General features: G+C 41.0%; 1 protein-coding gene across 1 annotated transcript in view; it reads right to left on the bottom strand.

The window, feature by feature from the left end:
- LOC123993530 (GPI ethanolamine phosphate transferase 2-like) overlaps nucleotides 1-18,806 on the bottom strand; it is a 127,124-nt gene that overhangs the window by 57,033 nt on the left and 51,285 nt on the right. The window contains exons 7-8 of the mRNA XM_046295779.1: nucleotides 6,981-7,198; nucleotides 4,046-4,321 (exon numbers count right to left, since the gene is read on the bottom strand). Of these exons, the coding sequence (XP_046151735.1) occupies nucleotides 4,046-4,321; nucleotides 6,981-7,198 (494 nt within the window). The remainder of the gene's footprint in view (nucleotides 1-4,045; nucleotides 4,322-6,980; nucleotides 7,199-18,806) is intronic.

The following is an 18,806-nucleotide window of genomic DNA, read 5'->3' as shown; positions in this document are numbered from 1 at the left end:
CGTTCTGACCTTACAACGGCAGTCAAGCACCCAAGCTAACATTGGCTAGCTACTTCCAGACACAAATTAGGCCACTCTGACCATTTTACTGGCTCTAGCAGAGCATGACTGCAACTGTGCTGCTGGCAACCATTTAATTACGTTTTTTTTAGCCTACTAACACCTGCAATATTCAACCGGTGTTGAGTATTCGTAAATTCATTATTCTATGCTCTGGTACACTCAGACGAGAGTGCTCTGAAATCGGAGTAGGTAGCCAGAGCAAAGGACAGAATAGCTAACAAATTGTCAGCCAACATAACGTGTAAGGTAACATATTTGAAAAGTAATTACTTTATTACATTGATACATTTTCTGAACATTGTCATAATTAGTTAAAACAATGCATTTGTATCCGCTCTCGTACTTCGGCTGGATATTTTCCGACATTTTCTGAAAGATGTGAAGCCACGCCCATTTCCTGAATAATTGCATTATGGGCCCTAAAGCACGTAAAACTTCATATCTTGGCAAATTTAGTACAACATCCGGGAACTTTTGGCATACTATGACCTATAAGCATTCTATATACTAATTCACAAATAGTATGGTTATTTTTTTTTATTCGTTATTTTACCAGGTAAATTGAACACGTTCTCATTTACAGCAACGGCCTGGGGAATAGTTACAGGGGACAGGAGGGGGGTGAATGAGCCAATCGTAAACTGGGGATTATTAGGTGACCATGATGGTTTGAGGGCCAGATTGGGAATTTAGCCAGGACACCGGGGTTAACACCCCTACTCTTACGATAAGTGCCATATGATCTTTAATGGCCCCAGAGAGTCAGAAGATCCATTTAACGCCCCATCCGAAAGACGGCACCCTACACAGGGCTGGGGAATTGGGATATCATTTGTGATTTTTTTTTTAGAGTGCCTCCCCTACTGGCCCTCCAGCAGCATCTGGTCTCCCATCCAGGGACTGACCAGGACCAACCCTGCTTAGCTTCAGAAGCAAGCCAGCAGTGGTATGCAGGGTGGTATGCTGCTGGCATTAGTGCGTTTAGTATGAGTATTCGAACACTGCTATTGTCATGTTAGTACATAGCTCCAGAATGTGATTGTCTCTTGGACAGAGTAAGCATCATTGGACACATCATCCAGCTAAAGGAGAGCCGACCATACAAGATGTCCACTTAGCAAAAGATTTCAAACGTTAAAAAAGTGTTTCTGACATCTGTTTAGGCAACCCTAACCCCAAATAACATAAACAAGACTCACACTCTATGGAGAGAAGACCATAACTGCAGTGATCAATGCATGTCAGACTGTATGGAGAAACTAACTGAAGTGATCAATGGCTTGTCAGACTCCCTATGTTTCACTGCACAACACGACCTCAACAAACAAGACGATATCTTCCTTCCAGCTCTTTATTTAGGTGCATGGGAAGGGCAATAATTTTTTCTCTGGAACAGACTCACTTATTAGCCTTTTCTCTCTCGACATTCTTTTCACCTGTCAGCACTTTCTGTTAGTTCCCAGAAGGGGTAGAAGTGGCCACTTCTTCAGACATACTGTAATTGAGAAAGCTTGGTGACACGGGTGTTTCTAATCTCATTAGATGGAGAAAAATACTGGTTTGTCTTTAAAAACTTGTCTGCCTTTATCTAGCAAGGGTAAATGAACGTTCATTATTCACTTCTCTTTTTGTTGCATGCTTGAGGTGCAATTTTGAAATTTTGTATTTTATTTATTTATTTCACCTTTATTTAAGCAGGTAGGCTAGTTGAGAATAAGTTCTCATTTACAACTGCGACCTGGCCAAGATAAAGCATAGTAGTGTGAACAGACAGCAACACAGAGTTACACATGGAGTAAACAATTAACAAGTCAATAACACAGTATAATTTTTTTTAAGTTAAAAAAAGGAGTCTATATACATTGTGTGCAAAAGGCTTGAGGAGGTAGGCGAATAAGTACAATTTAGCACATTAACACTGGAGTGATAAATGATCAGATGGTCATGTGCAGGTAGAGATACTGGTGTGCAAAAGAGCAGAAAAGTAAATAAATAAAAACAGTATGGGGATGAGGTAGGTAAATTGGGTGGGCTATTTCCCGAAGGACTATGTATAGCTGCAGCGATCTGTTAGCTGCTCAGATAGCAGATGTTTGAAGTTGGTGAGGGAGATATAAGTCTCCAGCTTCAGCAATTTTCGCAATTCGTTCCAGTCATTGGCAGCAGAGAACTGGAAGGAAAGGCGGCCGATTGAGGTGTTGGCTTTAGGGATGATCAGTGAGATACACCTGCTGGAGCGCGTGCTACGGGTGGGTGTTGCCATCGTGACCAGTACACTGAGATAAGGCAGAGCTTTTCCTAGCACAGACTTGTAGATGACCTGGAGCCAGTGGGTCTGGCGACGAATATGTAGCAAGGGCCAGCCGACTAGAGCATATAGGTCGCAGTGGTGGGTGGTATAAGGTGCTTTAGTAACAAAGCGGATGGCACTTTGATAAACTGCATCCAGTTTGCTGAGTATTGGAAGCCATTTTGTAGATGACATCGCCGAAGTCGAGGATCGGTAGGATAGTCAGTTTTACTAGGGGAAGTTTGGTGGCGTGAATGAAGGAGGCTTTGTTGCGAAATAGTAAGCCGATTCTAGATTTGATTTTGGATTGGAGATGTTTGATATGAGTCTGGAAGGAGAGTTTACAGTCTAGCCAGACACCTAGGTACTTATAGATGTCCACATATTCTAGGTCGGAACCATCCAGGGTGGTGATGCTAGTCGGGCGTGCTGGTGCAGGCAGCGAACGGTTGAAAAGCATGAATTTGGTTTTACTAGCGTTTAAGAGCAGTTGGAGGTCACGGGAAGGAGTGTTGTGTGGCATTGAAGCTCGCTTGGAGGTTAGATAGCCCATTGTCCAAGGAAGGGCCAGACGTATACAGAATGGTGTCGTCTGCGTAGATGTGGATCAGGGAATCGCCCGCAGCAAGAGCAACATCATTGATATATACAGAGAAAAGAGTCGGCCTGAGAATTGAACCCTGTGGCACCCCCATAGAGACTGCCAGAGGACCGGACAGCATGCCCTCTGATTTGACACACACTGAAGTCTGTCTGCAAAGTAGTTGGAGAACCAGAAAAGGCAGTCATTATAAAAACCGAGGCTACTAAGTCTGCCGATAAGAATATGGTGATTGACAGAGTCGAAATTCTTGGCGACGTTGATGAAGACGGCTGCACAGTACTGTCTTTTATCGATGGCGGATATGATATCGTTTCGTACCTTTAGCGTGGCTGAGGTGCACCCTTGACTGGCTCGGAAACCAGATTGCACAGCGGAGAAGGTATGGTGGGATTCGAGATGGTCAGTGATCTGTTTGTTGACTTGGCTTTGGAAGACCTTAGATAGGCAGGGCAGGATGGATATAGGTCTGAAACAGTTTGGGTCCAGGGTGTCTCCCCCTTTGAAGAGGGGGATGACCGCGGCAGCTTTCCAGTCCTTGGGGATCTCAGACGATATGAAAGAGAGGTTGAACAGGCTGGTAATAGGGGTTGCAACAATGGCGGCGGATAGTTTCAGAAATAGAGGGTCCAGATTGTCAAACCCAGCTGATTTGTACGGGTCCAGGTTTTGCAGCTCTTTCAGAACCTCTGCCAGGAGGAAGGCTTGGAAGGCCTTTTTTTTAATCAACATGCTCGTTTTGCACTATGACGCTAATGCAATTATTTCATCTGTCTCCGCAAAGATGCCGATGGCAGGGAATAGGCTACTGTGGTTGGGGATGGTCAGAAAAGACCATGCACCTTTTCAGACCTCAAAAGTGGTCTAATTTAAATGTAAGAGAAATGTCAGTGAAAGATACTGTTACGATATGCTGTTATGAAATGGTTAAGAGGTGCTTGTTTTAATTACTTCAAAAGAACCCAAAACGTAACTACTACCATTAATTGCTAGGTTGTTTTCAATACACACAAGGAAAACAGCAGAGCGTAAAATATGACCAGTCTTTAGAAGACAAAGAGCTACTAATGTCTCAGTGTTGATGTACTCACCTTCCCAGGGGGCTTTGCTACCCTCCTGGCTGCCATGGATACCAGGATGCAGAGCAGGGCTGAGGAGAGGGCCACTGCCCCGAACACCAGTCCCCAGGAGAGGCTGCAGAAGTAACAGGAGCTCTCGGCCGAGGTGCACACCAGCACGTGCACGGAGGAGAGGAGCAAGCACAGCAGGTAGAAGGGCAGCGAGAGCAGAGCAGAGGACACAGGGAGATCCACCTCTGAGGCACTGCTCAGTGCCTCAGGCATGGCCAGCAGCAGGAGGAGAAGGAGCTGGAAAGAGAAAGGGGAATGCACACACTCAGAAAATCCTGGAATTAAATAAAAACACACTCAATGGTGTATTTACATATGCATGCAGATACAGCACTAACACCAGACAGACCAAGCTCATCTCTGTTGTTGCAACTGTTGTATGAGTCAAACAGTAAAGGAAACAGCAGATGGAAAGAGATGGATGGATAGATGGGCAAGCTATGAGGTAACACTTGAGTCAAGGGTCCGCAAGTAGAGTGTGAGGGTACAGAGAACAGACATTTGTCAATCCGTGGTTGATGTGGCTTGGATTGAGTCAAAGCTAAAGCATCATTTGTGTGCTTCTCGATATTTGCATTTTGACTTGACTGAAGTCTTTCAACTGGAACCTTTGAATGTGCCGTCTTGGAAGCAAATATGCAAGCTCTTTCTTTTCAAATTAAACACCAGAGACACGTGTTCCATGTCCTTTGCTATGCAGTTCCCTTTTTCGTCCCATCTCTACAGACTAAATCTATCAGGGACGGTGCACTAGAAAGATGACTAGTTGCTTTGTCCTTGAGTACTGACTGTAACAAAATGCTGACAAGTCCAACTTTTTCTTTTGAAAACAGCCTCTTTTCTCTCTTTGCATCTTTCACTTCTTTCTTCCAGATGGGAGGCAGTCACCTCTGAGGGACACTTCTTAGTTTCAATTCAGAGTTAGGGATATTTTTTATCAACTTTCCCCACTGCTCCCAATAATGCTTACTGGGGAGTCTATACAGAGCGTTCTATGTCATGCTAGAATTAGCATTTTTATCTCTGATAAGAAATAAGTAACTTGAAGGAAAACAGTCTAAAAGCGTGAACATGACAGCAAAGCCAGTGAATTCAAATGGAAAACCGTATAAACTGGAATTATGACTTGTGAGTACAGTATTTACCATTTCTAAGCAAATTCTAAAAGTGGATGCAAACATATTTATTTTTTAATCAACAGTTAAATATCCCAATATTATTTTGGATATTTTATTGATACTTTGACGCAACCTATTGTTTTTTAAAAGCCAGCGCTATCGCGACTGTACCTACGCCAAAACTATTTTTCAACCTATAGCTTGTTCTCCATCTCCTTTTTAAATAGTGGGCCAACATGTTTTCAGGAATTTTATCTCCCTGACTGATCAAAACTCGCTTTCTCATGGCTCTCTTGTCTCTCTGCAGCAGATATATGGTGAGCAATATGTTTGGAACATCAAATCGCAATACATTTAGAATCGTGAGAATTGCAATACATTATCATATTGACAGTATGGTGATAATATCATGAGGTCCCTGGCAGTTCCTAGCCCTATTCTAAACCCATGAGGTTATAACATACAGTATATTTGATAAAAACAGCTCTACCAATGATCCAAAACAGTCCTACGTTAAGTCAAACCCTTACACAAGGAATTGCAAGGGAGCAGTTGCCAACACGTTCTGTGATTGTTACAATTATTGTTTTCAGCTTCTACCGCAAAATTAGCTTTTTGCATATTAAAGCCTCTTCTCCAAGATTAAATGATCAAAACATATTGAAATGCACATTAGTTGTGACTGCAACAGTCAGTGCGGCAGATTTAGCTTTGTTAATTTGTTTTGAAGGGAACGTGTGGGAATTGCCCCATTCAATATCGTTCACGTGGCAGAATCGTTGTACAAGCCAAGGAATGTTGTAAAGTTGTAGTTACCGCGAGCCCCTTCGGCCCCAGAAAAAGTTTACTTGGAGAAATGCTTGCTCAACAAAGAGCAGTAGAGATCTGTTCCAACTGCCGAATTCTTCTCACACTAGCTCAAGGTCATTTAAATAATTGAAGGCTATATCAACACTATGTAAACCATGGGCTTTAATAAAGTGAAGCGTAATATCAACATTACATTTGTTTCATTAATACTGATTGTGTTCTATGAATATGCCTAGTCTAGATTTTGAGTCTCTTCAGGAGCAGAATTGGCATCTTAAAATGGTAATATATTTGGATGTGGGATCTTTATGGATGTAGGTACCTCATCCCAACAGTTTAGAATGCTAAGTGCTTATTTAGGCCAATGCCATACAACATAGAAACCATCAGCAATATAACACCATGGTCACACACCATACCATGCACTGGCATGCATGTATACTGTACTTAACAGTTTGGGTATGTAGAAAAGTGTCCCTAATCATGATGCGTTTTTCAGGAATGCTGAAATGTCTGTGTTGCTCTCAACAACCCCCATTCTGTCACACCTCTGGGAAGCTGTTGTGATGACATCCTTTAGGTCTGATATCTGATTGGAAGCTCCCAGACATTTCTTGATAGTATTTTCTTGTAACTCAACAGTCCTGCTTGCACATTGCTAAATTGTCCATATACACATATGGAGTCAGATAATATATGAATATACTTTGTTAATATAGAAATTGCATAGTGTTATTACGGGTCACATGTGAGGTATATATACACAATATATTATTCACTACAGCCTCACCACCACCACCCTCATCAGGAATGTTCCTGCCCCCTGATTCTTGGCCCACTCCCAGCTCCGGGGTGCTGTTTCCACTGGGTACAGATCTAGGATCAGTTTCCCTTCAAGCCTAACCTTAGCAATTCGTGAGGAAAATTACAAACTGACAAGCATCTAGGGGCAACACTCCAATACCCACCTGGAAGACAAGGACCATGCCCACCACCATGGAATATATGTCATATTTGCCCAGCTGCTTGCTGAGGGCTTCGCTCATGGCCCTGAGGGCCTCCAGGTACTGCTTGAACACCTTCTTCCCCATGTTGGTCAGCACCTCTGATGTGTTGCCCTCCACCACCAGCTTCACCCAGTTACCATGGGACTTCTCTGCCACACGGAACTGCTCATAGCCCTCCTCTGTGGGAGAGATATGAGAGGAGGGAGGGAGAGATGAGAGGAGGGCGAGGAATGGAAGGTGTAATGACAAAATGTGGGTTTGTGATATAATATTCATATTAATAAATCAATCAATTACACATCATGAACAATAAACAAACTACTACTACTGGAAGTCGCACACGTAGACAAAACATAACTAAATGTATCACCTTTAAAGACTATTGTATATATTTAAAATTACACAATGACATGCTAATAGTTAATCCTGTGGTAGAAAAAAAACACAGGTAATCATTTACACATTTACGCTCAAATAATTTGCGTTGGAGACTTGGAGTAAGGCATAATCAATCAACTGCACTTAAATGAAGTGGGCCAACAGTACATTCACTCCATATCATTTGTATGCAGGTGTATAGCTCCATTAGCATTGAGGTTGCCAACTCGGATCCAACTCATAATGGTCAGGATTAGGGTTGCACATTATGGGGAATATTCAAGAGGTTGAAACTTTCCGTGGAAATTAACGGGAATATATGGGAAAATATGCAAATTAATATTCATGTTTTTTGTATTGGATATATTTACCATATCATATGGAGACAGTAACAAACCTTTTACCTAATCATAATTGCAAATGATGAAATCCTTCCAATATAAATAAAAAACAACAATTTAGTTACAAATTGAACTTTAAATGAGTTGACTCTTCACATGGGATGATTTCACTGAACAACAAAATAAAGTGAATATTGAATGATCCCCAAAGATCCATGGCATCACCCAAAAACATTTCCAATATACATCTGTAAAATGAGAGTCTAAAAACAAAAGCTTTGGTTGTCTTCCTTTCAGGCTTCCATGTCTTCTCCCTGGACCTCCTCAATGTCCACCTCTTGAACAGCAGACTCTGAGGCCTCATCTTCACTATCACTTTCCAACCTTGATGGCTTGTTGTCAGGCTCAAAAAACACCAAACAAGACAACATGGCCACCAATTTTTCAACCCTTTTATTGGTCAGCCGGTTGCGTGCCTTGGTGTGCGTGTTCCCAAACAAGGACCAGTTGCTCTCTGAGGCGGCTGATGTTGGTGGGATTTGGAGGATGATGGAGGCAACAGGGGAAAGAGCCCCAGATCCACAAAGTCCCTTCCACCAGGTGGCTGATGAGATATGTTGGCACAACTGCGATATTGCATCTCCATCCCAAAGCCCTTGCGTGGAAGTATACTTCACCAGACTGCCAAGAACCTTGCCCTCATCCAGGCCAAGGTGGCGAGACACAGTAGTGATGACACCATAGGCCTGCACCAGACAGGATGCTCTTTCCAGCATACTTGGGGTTCAACATGTACAGTGCCTTGCGAAAGTATTCGGCCCCCTTGAACTTTGCGACCTTTGCCACATTTCAGGCTTCAAACAGGCTTCAAACATAAAAGATATAAAACTGTATTTTTTTGTGAAGAATCAACAACAAGTGGGACACAATCATGAAGTGGAACGACATTTATTGGTTATTTCAAACTTTTTTAACAAATCAAAAACTGAAAAATTGGGCGTGCAAAATTATTCAGCCCCTTTACTTTCAGTGCAGCAAACTCTCTCCTGAAGTTCAGTGAGGATCTCTGAATGATCCAATGTTGACCTAAATGACTAATGATGATAAATACAATCCACCTGTGTGTAATCAAGTCTCCGTATAAATGCACCTGCACTGTGATAGTCTCAGAGGTCCGTTAAAAGCGCAGAGAGCATCATGAAGAACAAGGAACACACCAGGCAGGTCCGAGATACTGTTGTGAAGAAGTTTAAAGTAACATGTTTTTTGCATGATACAGTTGAAGTCGGAGGTTTAAATACACTTAGGTTGAAGTCAAACTATAGTTTTGACAAGTTGGTTAGGACATCTACTTTGCGCATGACATATTTTCCAACAATTGTTTACAGACAGATTATTTCACTTATAATTCACTGTATCACAATTCCAGTGGGTCAGAAGTTTACATACCCTGAGTTGACTGTGCCTTTAAACAGCTTGGAAAATTCCAGAACATTATGACATGGCTTTAGAAGCTTCTGATAGGCTAATTGACAAAATTTGAGTCAATTGGTGGTGTACCTGTGGATGTATTTCAAGGCCTACCTTCAAACTCAGTGCCTATTTGCATGACATCATGGGAAAATAAAAAGAAATCAGCCAAGACCTCAATAAAAAAAAATTAAGACCTCCACAAGTCTGGTTCATCCTTGGGAGAAATTTCCAAACGCTTGAAGGCACCACATTCATCTGTACAAACAATAGTATGCAAGTATAAACACAATGGGACCCCGCAGCCATCATACCGCTCAGGAAGGAGATGCATTCTGTCTCCTACAGATGAAGGTACTTTAGTGCGAAAAGTGCAAATCAATCCCAGAAAAACAGCAAAGAACCTTGTGAAGATGCTGGAGGAAACCGGTACAAAAGTATCTATATCCACAGTAAAACGAGTCCTATATCGACATAAGTTGAAAGGCCACTCAGCAAGGAAGAAGCCACTGCTTCTAAAAGGCCATAAAAAAGCCAGACTATGGTTTGCAACTGCATATGGGGACAAAGATCATACTTTTTGGAAAAATGTCTTCTGGCATGATGAAAAAAAACAGAACTGTTTGGCCATAATGACCATTGTTATGTATGGAGGAAAAAGGGGGAGGCTTGCAAGCCGAAGACCACCATCCCAACCGTGAAGCACAGGGGTGGCAGCATCATGTTGTGGGGGTGCTTTGCTACAAGAGGGGCTGGTGCACTTCACAAAATAGATGGTCTCATGAGGTAGGGAAAACTATGTGGATATATTGAAGCAACATCTCAAGACATCAGGAAGTTAAAGCTTGGTCGCAAATGGGTCTTCCAAATGGACAACGACCCCAGGCATATTTCCAAAGTTGTGGCAAAATGGCTTAAGGACAACAAAGTCTAGGTATTGGAGTGGCCATCACAAAGCCCTGACCTCAATCCTATAGAATATTTGTGGGCAGAACTGAAAAAGCGTTTGTGAGCAAGGAGGTCTACAAACCTGACTCAGTTACACCAGCTCTGTCAGGAGGAATGGGCCAAAATTCACCCAGCTTATTGTGCGAAGCTTGTGGAAGGCTACCCAAAATGTTTGACCAAAGTTAAACAATTTAATGGCAATGCTACCAAATACTAATTGAGTGTATGTAAAATTCTGACCCACTAGGAATGTGATGAAAGAAATAAAAGTTGAAAGAAATCTCTCTCTACTATTATTCTGACATTTCACATTCTTAAAATAAAGTAGTGATCCTAACTAACATAAGACATATTTTTACGAGGATTAAATGTCAGCATTTGTGTAAAACTGAGTTTAAATGTATTTGGCCTACGGTGTATGTAATCTTCCGACTCTAACTGTACATGCATAACGCGGTGAGACTCGAGTCGCCCCATCAGTTGGAAGATGTTGTCCCTTTTTAATCAGTGTCAGAATGGGAGAGCGGAGGGAAGTTGAGAGGCGAACCCTCAGACTGCTGCTCTCTCCCTCCTGTGAGACTGACCATCAGATGCAGGCACCATCAGCCCATGATCTATTACCGGTGTGACCATGTAACCTACCTCAAATTTGGAAATATAATATAAAACAATGGCCCGAACAACAATGGATTGGAAGGGTAATTCAAGCAAAGCCAATATGCGGTCATAATGTATTGGGCCTATAACTTACTGCACAAACCTCATTGCTACAGTACTGTTTGTATTTGGTTAATGTTGCATAGGCTTATTTTTAAATGATGCATTTTGACTCAGGAAGTGATCTTGACACAGAAAAGGTTGGTGGCCACTGTTCTAGAGTTTTTCCTGTTAACACTATCAACGTTTCCCTTTACTGTGGCAATTGTGATCGAATCATTGTAATATTAGCCACCTTGAATGCAACATACATACATTGGATGTCATAAGGTGAATGCACCAATTTGTAAGTCGCTCTGGATAAGAGCGTCTGCTAAATGACTTAAATGTAAAAATGTAAGAATACCAAAACAAAATGAATTATTGAAGAGATTTTGCTGTAGGTAGAAAGCATCAGAGTAGGATTCTATTACATAGACAAGCACAACTCAGCCAATACTCTACACAGACCAGTGCGGCATAAACAAATCTGAGCTGCAGGAGGCCTATATGCAAATAGACCTTTGCCATATATGGATCTGTGCCATTTACATTGAACTGGACTGTGTTCACAGCATTAGCTGTCATGAGTAGATGCACTTGTTTTGAGATCAAAGTGAAAGCTGCATGTACCACGTGTGCACATTTTGTTCATATCCTTTGCTCGTTAGTGAGTTATTAGCCAAGTTATAGATCATTTGTAGTCAGCAATAGGGGAGTGATTGCTTCCTACGAGAACACAAAACGTGTACATTTCTACGCATCTTTGAAAAGCGAGTCAGGTAAATAACATTTTTTTTCGTCTTAACGGGGCAGTGTTGTATTTTGAGACAGGATTGAGTAAGCTAAGTAGCCAATATGTAGACAGTATCATATGTTGTCTGGTTCACTGTAATAATGGTATGGGAATAATAATGCATTTTCATTTTGTAAAGTGGCTTCTTGCATAAAACAACACAATGACATATTCAGTCACCTTGGTCTGAAGGACAAATGGATGAACAGGTTAATGTCAAGCCCTGCATGTTTTTTTCTGAAGTCTCATGGAATGTAGGCCTAGATTGAACACCACACATTGGCTTCTACTGTAGGCTGAATGATAGTACAGCTATTTCCAGGTTAAAATGTTATGGGATGCATTTTCTCTATTGTTTTTTATGTTAGGCCACTCTAGTAGGTCTAAATTATGATCAAATAGCCACAGAAGCCTACATGGGGGGTATGTTATAACTAATGTAACTGGATACAGCCTCAGTGTTCATAGTAAACGCACGCTGAGTTTGCACAACATTTTCACAAAGTTCAAGCTTGCTCTTAGCAGACCTGAAATTTGCTCGGTGATGAAGAAATGACAGGGAACATTGACAGTGACCATGGTCATTTGGCTGACAAATAACAGTTATCCAAAATTGCATGACCATCACAGCCCTAACTTTGGGATCAATGACATTCAAAAGTAGAGTATAATATAGAACAGCCTTTCTTCGTTTAGGCTTTATTCTAATGTTCTAGAATTCACACTACTTGACTTTTTCCTGATCTGAATAATATGAGCATAACTATGATAAATGGTGATTGTGATTATGTCAGACACGGGAATGGAGGTGGAAATATTAGAGCCTTCAGCAATGGGCATGAATAAAACAATACAGATTGCCCTCTGTCAGAAAGAAAAGGAAGAGGGATGGGTCAGAAGATAGCTGAAGGCCACAAGATGCCGGAGGTTATTAGCAAACCAAAGATAAATTAAAAAGACAGAGTGAGAGACATAGGCTGTATACTCTAATGTGAACTTTCATTACCCTATAGTAGTGCTGAGCGATTAACTGACATTTCTGTGGTTTTTAAACAACTAATGACGATGTCAGTTTAATTATTTGAATTCCATTTTGTTTTTGTTTTTCTGTGAGCTCAATGAGCAGTTTAACTAAAGATAAATCAGATCCAACCTGAACTGTTCAATGTGGTGGTATTCAGCAGTCATAAACGTATTCCCTTATTTACTTTGAAGAACTTCTAAAATAGTGATTTTGTCAGACAGCATAGGCAGCAGCTTTATAGAGATGAGATGACTTAGAATGAAATAATAGTCTTCAAATAAAACAAATGTGATATACACATCAACTGATATATTGTATTAAAGTAATGTAACCAGTTGTACTGCTAAACACCAATTACACAAAACAATAACAAAATCATGAACTCATTCAGTTACTGTACACTACACAGGGCCCACTTTCCGTCCTGCTCTGGATTTCCCCAACAGAGAAGCGAAGATGACACACCGTCCATTTGGCGCCCTTCAACTTCCATTTAATTCATTGATCATGTGCTAGGAGAGATGAATGCCCTAGCCTGGCATGGCCCAGGTTTTTTATTCCCTCTCCACTGTCTCCTAATGGGACTATTATGGCCCTTACTTTCCTCATCGGGCAGCCAGCTAATTGCTGCAGCCAGGCTCCACTCAGAATGGAGAGGGCAGAGAGAAGGCAGGAAGGAGAAGGACAGAGAGAAAATGAATATATACAGCCTAGAGAGAGTGAGAAATAGAGAGATGACTGGAAACGCAGACAGCTCTCTCTAGGCTGTAGATATTAATTACCTCAATGTCGTCCTCCCTCCCTTCTCTTGTAAGTAAGCATTTCACAGTAAGGTGTACCCGTTGTATTCGGCGCATGTGACAAATACAATTATATTTGACTTGAGAAAGAAAAAGAGAGAGAGCAAGGGAGAAGGAAAGCAAAAAACAGGGAATAGGACAGAACGGCAGAGAGGCGATCAGGGAGAGAGGGAACAATTAGATCTTGAGAAGTCAGTATAGGTACAGGTGATACAACCCATGGCATACCATTAGTCTTCTCCTGAGCAGTATTTAAAATGGACAACATCTATTTTGTATACTGCACAGCCAAACATATTTCATGTACTAGCCTTTCGTTAGTCTCGAAATAACAACCATTTTGTACATTGATAATGCCTACTATTAATAATTAAATTATTCAGTTATCCTAATTTTGGGAAATGTACAGTTCATTACATATTTTAACGAAACAATGGTTTAGCTTTAGCTGAATCCACAAAAGATGAGACAAACAAACATTCTTTGAAAAACATATCAAAAGAAGTGGGACTTGTCAATGAGGCAGAGGGCAGCCCTTCACCTGTAGTAGGTTACATCATTCCAACCAGTGGCGGGTTTCTTCAATAATCAATCCAGTCATATTGCTGAGTCATGAAACCATCAGTGTTATTTTTGCCCTCCCACTGAGGTAGTTGGCAACGTTTTTAGAGAGGGGATGCCACAGCACTTAGGACAGAAATGAGCCCCGTCAGCAAGAAACCAAACCTCGGGTGCCCTCCTCTTCCCCTCATCCATAGCTCTGTACCTCCACTCCAGAGAAACAAATAAATAAGCTCAATCAATCAACCACCAGCGAGACAGATTCCTGCAGACAAAGGAAAGAGGGGGAAGTGCTGTATTGCTGTAAGAAGTACAGGTTCAATGAACTGATGGCTGGGCCAAGTTCAAAAATTTTTAAAAAACATTCAACTAACTTTAAAATAACATTATTTCCGCACAGGGAGAAAGCATGTTTGAACTCGGCCTAATGTGTAGGAGAGATTTTCTTTGAATCGCACTGTATTTTAGATTAACTCTCTTCAAAGTAATGACTCGGGGACGTCGGGTTTGATATGAAAGCTTCTTTTAGTAATAATACTTGTTCACGTTACATTTAACAACTTTAGATTCTACAGAGCAATGCAGGTAAGATGCTAGCGGAAAGGTCAGCTTAATCACTTTGCACCTGCACATAACTGGCGCGTTCTCTCTCTCATTCCTGTCGCAAAAAGCGTAATTCAATACTAACCAATACAATTACATATGTAAATAACTGTAAAGAAATGTCTTTAGATACAGCTCAATTAATTAACTTAAACATTAACTCTGTAATACATTAAAGTTACAACACTGTAAGCGTTGGTTTTGTTGAGCATGTGAAGAATTCAAACGTTAATCTCCCCCAAAGTAAGAATACATTTCAGTTCCTTAAATAGGACCCTAGATTGTGGTGGTTGTTTCATCTCCTAATTTAAAAATGTAGATTACAACACCTCTGTTCTATCCAGCATGAGTATTGTCATGAAGTTGGCCTGGGGGTTGGTTTATGACTGTCATAAATACCTCTTCCCCCCTTTTTCCTCTCTCTACCCTACTAAGGTTACATTTGCAAAACCCCTTGTTGGTTAACATAGAGATTCTGGGGACATCAGAATGTGGGGGGAAATGAACTATATTCTGGTAATCCGAACAATTGAACATATGCAGTGGTACTTAATGAATATGATGTCAGTTCGGTTGTCATCTGAAACATTCTCATCAATGATAAGATGACAAACTCCACAGTGGAAAGTCTATACATCAGAGTTATCAGATTCACATGGAATTGTTGTTCAATTTAAATGTTTGAATATGAAATTATTCGTGATGGGATGAAATGTGATTTTAGCTCAATCAGTGGCCCGCCTCTGTGAAGGGACAAAGGCTATACATCTTTTCAAACACACCCTTCTCTTCCTTCCTATATAAGCTCGACTACAACATAACTATATGTTCCACGGACATGAGATGACGATCCCATGTCATAATGGTTCAGAAAAAACTACAGAACGAAGCCAACATCATCAGCATGAGCTTTGGTTGCGAATGGTATGAACTTTGAACTCTTATTCACGACAGAAGTGATACCTCCTAGCCGTTGAGTTAGCGACCGCAGATGCAAACGCAGGTTAGGAAGGAACAGACAGAGTATCCCATCTACCACACAACGACGTTACTACAACTTATCCAAGTGGCCACCAGAGACATTCGTCAAAGGACAGAGGACTCAATTTGGCAACACGGCCTTCCACCTACCACCAACCTACTGAAGTGCAACTCAGAGTAAATATTTATTGCATTTTCCTTTTCCAAATGGGCGGTAATTTAGAATGCATAAGATACTGTATTTACGATAGCACAGCTTCTTCCCTTTGTTCCCCCAGTCTCCCGCTCTTTCACTCAAACCCCGCCCCTTTTCCTTTGTGTAACAAGCTGTCATATCTGTTCCGCCCGCTAGGGACGTTTCCTATGACGTAAAGAATTATCCAGGTATAATTAATTCTTTGCATATGTTATTCTGTTTGATTAGTTAGGTATTTAGTAAATAAATAATTAAAACCCAATTTTGTATTGCTGATTCAATTTGTTAGCCAGGATTATTGCAGATAACCAATTTACAACTTTCAGAATTTGAGATGACGATTAATGTTGACTGCTATTGATGTAAAATATTGCTACATTTTCAAGAGTTTATTCTGAAGATAACAGCTCTATAAATATTATTTTGTGGTGCCCGACTCTCTAGTTAATTACATTTACCTGATTAGCTCAATCAGGTGATATTATTTACGGAGAAAGTATTTTATAGAATAGCATGTCATAGCAATTAATCCGGCATAGCCAAAGACACGACAGTATCAAAAGTAAAACTAATGTCTTGGTGAACACAAAATTAAGTACTGGTAGTAACGTGCATCTGATACATTCAATATGGGGGCAGCTTTTACACATTTGGAAGTGCCATGGACTGGACACTACTTTCCCTCACATATACTATGTGGTGACTGGGGATATACTATTTTAAGTAAAAGAGGTCATCTACAGCTGCTATATCCATTTTTGGACTTGTAAATTAATGATATGGACCCATTGATTCTTGAAGAAAATAACTTATGTAGTAACGTCACCTCATGATCCAAGTTCAACTATCGTACCCCATCAGAACCCATAAGCTTGTTTTACTCCAATTTTTGTAAACAAAACAAACCATATATAGCATAAAAACATGGTTAAAACCATCATTTTGATATCATGGTCAGTCTTTGCATCCATAGCTCTGTCTATGAAATTGAGCATGGTTACATTCCTCCAGCCCAATCCCATAGATGTTTTCCAAAACCGGGACGGGGATCGCTTTGCTATAGTCTCTACTGCTGATTACAGCTATAAGGGCTCCAACACGGTGACCCTGAAGCAAGACGCCCTTAATTCATCATACTCTGCCAATAAAAATACAAATTTGTGACACACACAAGTCAGAGGTCATAGCCTTGGGGAAATCACAATGTCCACCCATCAAATATGAACACCAAAAATGTGTACCAGCACCGTTCTTTATTCCAGCACTATGTAACTTTTCATGTACAGCGCCTTCGGAAAGCATTGCGTCTGCTAAATGACTTAAATGTAAATGTAAATGTAATTCAGACCCATTAACTTTTCCCACATTTTGTTAGGTTACAGCCTTATTGTAAAATGTAATAAAATAGTTTACACCCCCCCATCAATCTACACACAATACCCCATAATGACACAAAAAAAACAGGTTTTTAGAAAAACTGAAATATCACAATTACATAAGTATTCAGTCCTGTTTACTCAGTACTTTGTTGAAGCACATTTGACAAAGATTACAGCCTCAAGTCTTCTTGGGTATGACACTACATGCTTGGCACAGTACTTGTGGAGTTTCTGACATTCATCTCTGTAGATCCTCTCAAGTTCTTGGAGTTAGGATGGGGAGCGTTGCGGCAAAGCTATTTTCAGGTCTCTCCGGAGATGTTCGATCGGGTTCAAGTCCGGGCTTTGGCTAGGCCACTCAAGGACATTCAGAGATTTGACTCGAAGCCACTCCTGCATTGTCTTGGCTGTGTGTTTAGGGTATTTGTCCTGTTGGAAGGTGAACCTTCACCCCAGTCTGAGGTCTTGAGCGCTCAGGAGCAGGTTTTCATCAAGGATCTCTCTGTACTTTGCGCCATTCATCTTTGCCTTCGATCCGGACTAGTCTCTCAGTCCCTGCCGCTGAAAAAAATCCCCACAGCATGATGCTGTCACCACCATACTTCACCGTAGGGATGGTGCCAGGTTTCCTCCAGATGTGACGCTTGGCATTCAGGCCAAAGAGTTCAATCTTGGTATCAAGGTTCTTCCTTCTCCACAGAAGAATTCTGGAGCTCTGAGAGAGTGACCATCGGGTTCTTGGTCATCTCCCTAACCAAGGACCTTCTCCACCGATTGCTCAGTTTGGACAGATGGCCAGCTCTAGGAAGAGTGTTGGTGGTTACAAACCTCTTCCATTTAAGAATGATTGAGGCCACTGTGTTCTTTGGTACCCTTCCCCAGATCTGTGCCGCGACACAATCCTGTCTTGGAGCTCTACGAACAATTCCTTTAACCTCATGGCTTGGTTATTGCTCCGACATGCACTGTCAACAGTGGACCTTATATAGACAGGTGTGTGCGTATCCAAATCATGTCCAATCAATTGAATTTACCACAGGTAAAAATCAAAGCTGTAGAAAAATCAAGGATGATTAATGGAAACAGGATGCACATGAGCTCAATTTCAAGTCTCATATCAAACGGTCTGAATACTTATGTAAATAAGGTATTTGTTTTTCATTTTAAAATAAAAACCTGTTTTCACTTTGTCATTATGAGGTATTGTGTGTAGATTGTTGAGGATTTTTAATATATTTTTTAATCAATTTTAGAATAAGGCTGTAACATAATAATTTGGAAAAAGTCAAGCGGTCAGAATACTTTCTGAAGGCACTGTATGATCACCTTGAGATGGAGGTGTTAGGTCAAAAAGGGAAAGGTGCGAGCCGCCTTGACACAGGCACCACCGTGTCAGTGTAATAGTGATTTGTTTGGTATTGCCACTTTGGTTGAACTTGGAACCACATTGCTTGCTTGGTCCTTGGCTGGATGTGACCTTGACATGTATTAGGGATGTCTTAATCAAAGTGACACTGACTAGGACAGCAATAACCTGAACCTTGCAGAGTTCACTTTAAGAGCAGCTACTTTATCCAACTTCCTTTTTCTGAGGTTTATGTCAGATTGAATAGT

The sequence above is a fragment of the Oncorhynchus gorbuscha genome, linkage group LG13, assembly GCF_021184085.1.
Source record: "Oncorhynchus gorbuscha isolate QuinsamMale2020 ecotype Even-year linkage group LG13, OgorEven_v1.0, whole genome shotgun sequence".
NCBI lineage: Eukaryota > Metazoa > Chordata > Actinopteri > Salmoniformes > Salmonidae > Oncorhynchus > Oncorhynchus gorbuscha.
The sequence above is the reverse complement of the archived record's forward strand: the minus strand, read 5'-3'. Positions and strand labels throughout refer to the sequence as shown.